This window comes from Pteropus vampyrus, unplaced genomic scaffold (genome assembly GCF_000151845.1).
Source record: "Pteropus vampyrus isolate Shadow unplaced genomic scaffold, Pvam_2.0 Scaffold1, whole genome shotgun sequence".
Classification (NCBI taxonomy): Eukaryota; Metazoa; Chordata; class Mammalia; order Chiroptera; family Pteropodidae; genus Pteropus; species Pteropus vampyrus.
In genome coordinates, this window is record NW_011888782.1 from 16,162,246 (window position 1) to 16,171,679 (window position 9,434).

Here is a 9,434-nt window from a genome sequence, read left to right on the forward strand (position 1 = left end):
GAAATACACAGTATATATGGAGAAAAAAAAAAAAATCTAAGAGGACAATTACTGCAGGAGTCAGCACAGTGGTGGTGTTACTTCTGGGATCAAGGAGGGAGATACAATTTTATAGGTGTACGAATTTGACTTTTAAGGTACTGAAAAACAGGTTTCTTTGCTTAAGCAGTGGGCACATAGGTGCTTATAATTATTCTTGGAACTGTAATGTTTTATGTAAATCTTTTGTATATATTTCATAATTTTTTAAAAAGCAATGACCCCACCCATTCCATGCCCTCCCTCGAAAAAAGAAGAAAAATTAACTTTATGATTTACTTACCAGACAGATGGTTTATACTTTGAAGACTGGAAAATCTAAAATACCACAGTGATTACTTTTCGGTCTTGTCATTGAAAACTTTTCCTTCAAAATAGCATCTATTCTGCTTTCCCTCTCAGAAATAAAATAGTTCCAAACACTTAATTTCTCAGATATTTTAAGACCATGGACCCAAACAGATCTACATTATGACTTTACTTGGTAGTAACTCTTCACAAAACATTCACTAGATATGAGTTAAATGTTCTTATGAACTTGTCAGAAAATACCCATAAATAATGTATTTCTGATAGATTTTTCAATGTGTTTCAAACACTTTTGATGTAAATATGGTAGTTATTCACATCAAATTAACCAATAAAATTTGAGCTCAGAGCCACCAATTCCAACAGACCTCTTGAATCCCTAAAAATAAAACAGACACAAATATGTATAGTATTTAATCGAAATATATTTGTCTAATATCTACAAAGTGTGAACAATTGGTCTTAAGAAAGCAGACAAAAGGCACAAAATTAGTATTACTACAGAGAAGCATTCATGCTACTGGATTGTATGAATATTCCCAGAGTAGCACAGTAAACAATAAATTACGCATTGAGCAAAAATCAAATACATCATTTTCCCCTTGCTTTATATTCTAGTCATGTCTTGACCTCATTTGTAAAGGCTAAGGATTGAAATTCAACTGAAACCATGGGACACATTTGTGCAGGCTCTATGGATGTTTTAATCACATTGGGTTGTTGTTGTTTTTTTTTTTCTTTTTCTTCTTTTTTGCAGAGTTTGGGTCAAACAATAGAGGTGCACTAAAAAGTTCACAGGAAATTCTTTTCTCTTTTCCCAAACTGAAAAGATTGAGGCTGTGGTTGTGCATGTTTGTATATGCATGCCTGTAACTTAATTCCTAAAGCCCTTTTTTTTTAATCATAAAAGTAGTGAAGTCTCCATATGACTTGTTTTCTACTGTAAAAGCAGCAGCTTCTGAAAAATGTATGACGTGCTGTGAGCATGAGAAATTGTCAGAAAGGCTGTAGGGACAAGTAGATGGGAGAAAAATTCCAAGGTAGGCCTAGCTCTACGTTCTCCCAGAGGTGTTCCATTCTGGAAAGCTCTGGCATAAACCTTTAATAGCTTCCAGCAGGAAATAGCAGTTTACCTTTCTTGAGTATGGACAAAAAAAATGCTAAAGTGGGAATCACCATGATAATTTTGAAATGACAGCCACCTACATTACTACCAGGAATGGGCCACTTTCTACCAGATGGACATCAACTAGACGATGCCAACTCACCTTTGTCTTGACAGGAGTTGACTACATGAGAATACCTTTGTGAGTGCAAAACGTTTTTGGTAGAGTGAAAAATAGAAAACATCAAACCTCATTGATAAAAAGGAGCTCATAATTACCCACTTAAATCTTGGTAAGTGCAATATTTACATGTGTAATAATATCCAGCAGACGTGTATATAATGCATGTGTGTGAACATATAGTAGAGCTCACACTGACCTGTGTACACGCACATGCCCCAAATGGCTCTTTGAATAAGTTCAATCCTATAGTAGAGTTTGGGGGTGCATTTTTCACAGTATATAATTTCTCCATCGGGTGCCATTTCCTGAATGATAACAAGAGGTCTCAGTGAATACCAGCAGAACCTTGATACTGTACCACTTTAATTCCTACAAAAACAGGGCTCTTTCTGAAGGCTCTGCACCTCCACCCCATCAGTGTGCCTTCCACAGGGGATTGAAGTATACCCAGCCATCACCCTGTAAGAGAAGGAAGGAGACATAACTTGGAGACCTCTCAGCAGGCAAAGGGGAGAAGCAAGAAGAGTCCCAGCCTCTGCTAAGTTGGAAGCCGAGTCCCATGCAAAGCCGTGCTGTTGGCATCTGTTCAGGACCACCACCCATGTGTGTCTGCTCCTTCCTGGTACATCACAGCCACGCCAGGCTGACAGTCTCGCTACCCCTCTGCAGCCCAGCTGTGTTTTAGTGACCCTATAACCTTTGCATCCTGGCATTTCAGGAGAGAACCCCCCAAATGACCAAAATAACAAAAGGGGGGTTGGGCGGAGGGGGCTTCATTGGTTTATGTCAAGGAAAATGAGTTGGCAAAAAAAAAAAAATGCTCTTTGAAATAGCAGGACAGGAAAAAAAAAAGGGGGTGTTGGATGAATAGACGGGATAGAAGGCAAGGGCCTGCATATGAGAAATTTGCCCGAACCAGTGATTTACAGGGGAATGCTCTCAAAGGCCCTCCTGCAGCAGTCACAAATAAATCAGCACACACAAGAAATGACGCTGATCAAATATCAGTGAGAAAAAGACACGAGTCAAAATGGTGTACACAATCTGGCGCTAGACTAGAAGGGGTATACTGAATGGTAATAATTCTGGTATGGGGGTGATTTTTATTCTTTGCGTATTCTCAGGCCTTCTGTTTTGAACATACTTGGCTTTCATTAAACCCAGCAGGAAGAATTAATGTGCTTTGTTGTCATTTGTGTTTTAATGTGCAACTTTCCATAGAAGCCAGGCAAACTAGTTGTCTCAGAGAGACCATATCCATCTCACAGAAGGATCCTGGAAGGATTCTGTAATGGCTAATTTTACATGTCAACTTGGCTGGCCACAGTGCCCAGATTAAACATGATTTCTGGGTGCATCTCTGAGGGTGTTTCTGGACGAGATTAGCATTTGAATTGGTACACTTTGCAAAGGACAGTTTTCTCCCCAATGTGAGTGAGCATCTTCCAATCCATTGAGAGCCTGAAAAGGTGGACACAGGAGGCATTTGCCCTTTTTTTCCTGACTCACTACTTGAGTTGAGACATCTCATCTTCTCCTGCTCTGATTTAAATCATCAGCTTCCCTGGTCCTCAGGCCTTCGGACATGGCCTGGATTACACCACTGACTTTACTGGGGTCTCCAGCTTGCCAACAGCAGATCCTGGGGCTTTTCAGCCTCCATAATCTCATGAGCCAACTCCTCATAATAAATCTATAGGTACTTATTTCTATTGGTTCTGTTCGTTCCGTTCTCTGGAGAACCCTGACTAATACACATTCGCCCTGAGGCTTCCAGACAGGGTTCTCACTCAGTCCTATAAAGGTAGTTTCCCAAAGCAGGCTGCCTATCTGAACCAAAACCCACCCCTGGAGTCTCCATTCAGTCCAGAGCCCCAGTTCCTGCCTCTGGGGAAGAGCAGCTGCTTCCTGCTCCTGAAGCCCACCTCAGGGTTCCTAACTCATCCTGCAGTCTTCTAGCTACACAGAGTAATCCTTACTTAAAGCAGAAGTCAGACATTAGCAGCCCCTGAATCAAAGAAAGCCCAGATATCTTTCGATTGGCTCTCAGTGTTTAAATTTTAAAAATTCCTTAGCACCATGTGAACATCAGGTTTCTCATAAAAATTCCGTTTTCTGGCTTCTTGCAAAGAACTGGACAACCAGTTTGTGATCACCTTGAGGGAGGTGGCATCCTCCCCCTTTTAGATGTGGACGCAGCTGATGCAGCTCTGCCCCAGTCCTCACTGGCGCTGCCAGGCTCCTGAAAGCCTGCCTTAAAAACTGTGGCTCTTAAACTTCCATCATTTCCAGTTCTGTTCTCAGAATGCTTCCTATTGCTCCGCGAACCACTTCAAGACTATAAGGACCTCAACTGGGCACACAGCGCCTTGCCCACTTGCCCTGTGGATGGGCAGTCATGTGGGTATTAATTTCTGCCTTCCATTGTCACTTTCCTAGGTGACAGCAGCAGGACTCACGCTGGCCTGTCCTAGCATGTCCAATCCATTCGGCCCACAGGAGGCAAAGCTCTGAAAGGGCAGTTCTCAGTCATGAAGGTTCCAGCCCATCCCAGCGTGGAAATAGGCTGTGAGGTGCTTCATGACTGACTGGTTGCTAATGCTAAAGTCGCAGGGGGTGTGAATGGTGTTTTGTTTTGTTTTTTTTAAATAGGACAGCATCCAGATCTGAGATCCCTTTCCTTGCCCTCCCTGGCAGATTGATGGGCTTTTCTGATAGAGGCTGCCAGAGAGGCAGTGTCAGGTACTCAGTTCTGCCCACAGGATGGCTGGCCCAAAGCTGGAGCCAGAGCCAAGCTGCCCCAGACCTTCCCAGGACCTCCCCTGCCCCGTCCTCATTCATCCACACTGTTGTATCTGCCCCTCACTCCAGATAAGCACCCGAGGGCAGGTGGCAGGGTTACCTCCTGGATAAAATACTTGGGCTGCCATGGGGTGCGGAGGTTCTCCCGCTTCCGTTCTTCCACCCGCTGCTTCTCTTCCAGGCGCCGCTTCTGCTCGGTGGCAGCATCGATGTCCCCCAGCCGCAGGTACTGGGTCACCTCCCGCCAGAGGTTCCTGGGGACGCATGGAGGAGAGGAAACTGGTCAGGTACAGCCAGCAGGTTTGAGGATGGCTGTCCTCAGCAGGGAAGGAGGCATCTGGGCAGACCATCTGCAGGGGTAGCTCATTCCAGATGCCACAAAGACTCCTGGGGCCAGGATTTGAACCCAGAGCTACCAGGCTCCAAATCCGTGCTGTTTCTACTCATCCTGCTCAGCATGCCTCTCAGTGTCTAGAGATTGAATCTAGAAATAACAGTAGTAGTAATAATACTACAATAATAGTAAATGCTTATATGGCATTTACTATATCTCTAAGCATTTTATATATATGTTTATATATATGTGTGTGTGTGTGTGTGTGTGTGTGTGTGTGTATACACACACACATATATATATAAACTCATTTAATCATCACAACCACCCAATGATACTGATGCTATATTATCATCTCATTTTAAAGAGGAGAAAAACAAGGGCCATATAAGGTGAAGTGAATTGCCCAAGGTCACTGAGCTGATAACTATGAGCAATGGCTGCTTTTCCACAAGGGAAGCTGGTATTGGGAGTTACAGACCAGGGCGAGCTGGCGTGTATGTTTATGCTGTAGGCTGTCGTCTCCCCACGTCTACATGCAAAGGTACTTCTCTGCTGCATTTATTCACTGTAGATGGCAGCCTAGATTGGCTCCTGTCTGATGTGGAGCTCTCCTCCTCGGGAATTCCCTGATTCATACACTGTTCTAGAGGGTGCAGAAAAGAACTGAGGTAGAGCAGGACACCATCCCCCATACACTTCCTCACTTAAACATATCAGGACAAGTCAGGATTTCACATAAAATGAACTATCTCATCCAACTAATTAGATTCTGGGCCACAGAGCACTCCCACAGCACAGCGCCCTTGACCCTGTTCACGAGAGGGCGTGGCAGAGCAGGCAGCCTTGGGTGTTGGCAGGATCAGACGGAGGAAGGACGGGGGCGCTGCCAGCAAAGCAGGGACAATGAGCAGCCCCTTCTGAAAGGGATCAGAATCAAGGAACTGACAAGGGTCAGGCTCCTGCTGCAAGCTCAGCCTGCCCACTTGTACACAGACCCAGGGACAGCGATGTGCTGGCTCCTATTTTAGAGCAGGAGAAGCTTCTGGAACTGGGATATAAAGCCAGGTGCAACTGGCCTCACAGCTCTCGCTCTTTCTACTGTGCCATGATAGCTGACTTAAGAGGGCAAAAAAGACTGGCCAAAACAGCACAGTGAGGAGACGGAAGGAAACGGGCTGGGAGCGGGGTCACATCAGTCTTTTTGATCACCCACACCCTCAACACACATCTCGTGCTGAGGGAGGAGCTGGGCACGAGAACACCCAGGGTGGAGGGGTGCTCCAAGGGCAGGACTTCCCATGATAAGTTTCATCATAAGATAGTAGCCCCAAGTTTAGAAGGCAGATGCTCCCCACCCAGGGACTGGAGAGGAGGTGGTGGGACAAGAACTGGCCCCAGGTGTGTGCTCTGGCCAGACACACACAGGGACCCAACCGAGGGCACAACCTGAGAGTGAGGGGTGGCGGGGAGGGGCTGGGGGCTCAGCTAGGGAAGCCTCTGAACTTTAAGCCAAAAGAAACAGCAGAAAGGTAAAGAAGCCTTCAGGTGGGGAGGGTGGGAGCAGGCCAGTGAGAAAAGCAAAAAGGAAGCCAAGGAGAGCCCTCCCTGAGAAGCGGAATTCATTACGACAAAGGGCTGGCGAGTGGCTGGGCAAGGGCGTGGCTGACATCACTGGGCACCGGTTCTGCCTTTATTCACCAGGGCCCTGAGGGCTGCTGCCAAGGCAGGACACCTGCTCAGACAAAGTCTGAACATCATGAGCAAATGCACAGACATGGGCAGACAAAACCTACCTGCACTCTTCTTCTAATGGGGCAATGGTTCCCCTCCAAGGGGGCTAACTGGGGACCGGAGGCCTCGCCAGGACTGGCATCACTGTGAATGCTGGGATAACTGGTCTAAACCCTGGCCTACCTAGCCAAGCAGATGGTCCCTCCTTTGCCTCTGCAGGTAAGACCTGGAAGACCCAGGAGGGTGAGTGGACTCGGGTGCTTTGAGCAGCAAGGGAGCACCCGTACCAGCCACTCCACTTCCCAGGGCTGTTTCCTCTGTGGAAAACAAAGTAGGCTGGGCTTGGTTTCCCTCTAGCTCAGCTTCATGTTTCAGTAAAGTCCACAAATGTAACACAGAAAGAGGTAGCAGCACCCTCCACCTTAATCCTTATATCAGACTCCATCCCCACTCCAGGCTGAATTCTGAGTTCCCCTGGGCTAACCAAGGCAGCAAAGAGTCTTAATGAGGAGTAGCTAACCTACTCTATGTCCTTGGAAGAACAACACAAGGTAATCAGTTTTGTTCTCAACAGCCCAACCAGAAACAATCATCATGCCATGATATGAACCACAGGGTTCCTAACTCTGGGAAGGCTTCATCAGTGTGAGCAAGGGGATGGCTTTCTTTCCTGTCGCAGCCTGTCCCTTGTCCTGCTAGTACTGCCCGAGAGGTTGGGCTGAAAAAGCCAACGTGTGAGCGTTCACACCTTCCATGTGGTCACAGAGAAGGTTACACTCATCGTCCTTGAATAAAGAACGAGGAAGTGTGTGCTAATCCTACAACGGAGCAGAGGTTCCAGGGGTACTGAGGCCCTGGTTTTATTAAACTCAGTTATAACATACTGTTTATACACACTGTTGTATCTTCATTTTGTTTCCACATAACAAGCACTTTTCCCCTTGTTTACAAACTCTCCTTGGAAAGGCAAACCCGTTCAGGAATCATCTGTAAAATTTCATTTTAATCCTACATATTTCTACAAAGAGCAGCATATGCTTTTAAATACGGACAGGGGTCGGCAAACAGTTTCTATAAAGGGCCAGCCAGACAGTACATATTTTTAGGCTTAGCAGGCCATATGGTCTGGGTCACAACTACTTCACTGCCATCGGAACAGGCAGGCAGCCATAAACAACATGTAAACCGACGATTATGGCTGTGTTCCCATAAATTTTTACAAATATCGGCCACAAGCTAGATCTGGCCCATGGACCATAGTTTGCTGACCTCCTGGATTAAAAAATAAAAATGGTGTATTCCAAGAAGAGTCTGACATGTAACTGTATAAAACGTCCCTCAAAGTGGTTGCACTGTATTCATACTGCTGCATGGACGTGCTAACTGATCAGACACTCCATGATTTACTTAACCCTTTACCTGCTGAACAGGTGGGAGGTTGATTTTTCTTTCTTTTGTTTAGTTTTTTTTTTTTTGAAAAATATTCAATATTATGTTCAAAACTTTTTCTGAATTTAAGAATTTTTCCTTTGATTCCCAGAAGCAGAATACGAGATTAAAGTTAATTCATAAGTTTACAGCTACTGATCCATGCAGCTAAACCACACACATCCTACTGTAGCACAGGGTACAGAGTATCCATTTGATCATGCCCTTGCCAGCACTGAATTTTTTTTTTAATTATGTTGCTAATTAGGTAAGAAAAAAAAGTATCTCATTGCTTTACTGCACAGTTCTTTGATTATTAGCAACTCTCTGTATTTATTTATTATGCAACAGACCACTTGAGTTGACAAATTCTTTGAGGACAAGCATTAAAAGTCGGCTACAGACTATCTTCACATTCTACCCTGTAAGTACAGAATAAGAACACTGAAATCTACAAAAGATCTACTCCTAAATGATGTACAGTGGAAAATTCAAGTATCTCAATGAGTCAGAAGAACATGACTCCTGGCTCATTTCTATTAGCTAAACTTCCCAAGGCCTCCCCTCTGTCCCTTGTGCCAAACGCTGAGACAACTAAACAGGAGAGAAACAGCCTGCACCCCACCTGGACTCCATGGGCCCCTGCTTCTCCAGCGGTCTGATCTTCTTGGGGCACACAGGCAACGTGGTCGTGTCGATGACTTTGGTTTCTCCGTTGTTGTAGGTGAATTCTAAGGTGCCGTTCCACTCTCCGTGGGCTTTACAAACAATGGTGTTGGTTGGGTTGTGCTTCACTTCTGCAGTGACCCTGAATGAATGAATGAATGAATGAGTCAAATGAACAGCCTTTTCGAGATTATCAAAATGTAGAGACTGACTTCAAAAAGTAGACTCATATTTAGAGATATTTTAGGAGGTGGGGAGGTTAAGGAAGAAGGATTGTGCTTGGCCATTTTACTCAAAGACTAGCTCTTAAAATGTGATCTAATATCTTTGAACGGATAAAGTATCGGTGGAAAAACTGGTGAGAGCTGAATAAAGTCTGTAATTAGTTAACAGTAATGTAGCAATATTAATTTCTAAGTTTTGATAGCATGTAAAGGTTACGTAAGGTGTTATCATTGGGGTGGAAATCCAGAACAAAGGCTTTCAGACGCTTCAGGAACCTTCCAGGCAGCACCCCGTAGCAGGGCGTTAGTAGAATGCCGGTAAAGGTTTAACAACTGGCTCTTTGGGAGGGAAAACACCTGATCTGTAGCATTTGCCAATTTCTGTGGGGCCCTACCACAGCTGACGTCAAGCTACCAGCTTGGTACAAAGGGGTGTGGAAATGGGGAGAAGTGCACACGATCAGCTTGTCAGTCGGTGTGTCTGGTTCCAAAACGGCCGTGGAGGGCGTCCACTTTCCCAGGCGACACTCCGACATCCTTACGTGAACATCATTCAGAAAGAATACTTTCCAAGAAAAAGGGCAAAGATGGGAGCTTGTTTATAGAGTG

The 9,434-nt window shown here is 45.0% G+C and overlaps 1 protein-coding gene across 1 annotated transcript in view; it reads right to left on the reverse strand.

Moving 5' to 3' along the window:
- Positions 1-749: 749 nt before the first annotated feature.
- OSBPL10 (oxysterol binding protein like 10) overlaps positions 750-9,434 on the reverse strand; it is a 252,541-nt gene continuing 243,856 nt past the window's right edge. The window contains exons 11-13 of the mRNA XM_011361186.2: positions 8,561-8,743; positions 4,540-4,693; positions 750-2,096 (exon numbers count right to left, since the gene is read on the reverse strand). Coding sequence (XP_011359488.2) covers positions 2,052-2,096; positions 4,540-4,693; positions 8,561-8,743 — 382 coding nt within the window. The 3' untranslated portion in view covers positions 750-2,051. The remainder of the gene's footprint in view (positions 2,097-4,539; positions 4,694-8,560; positions 8,744-9,434) is intronic.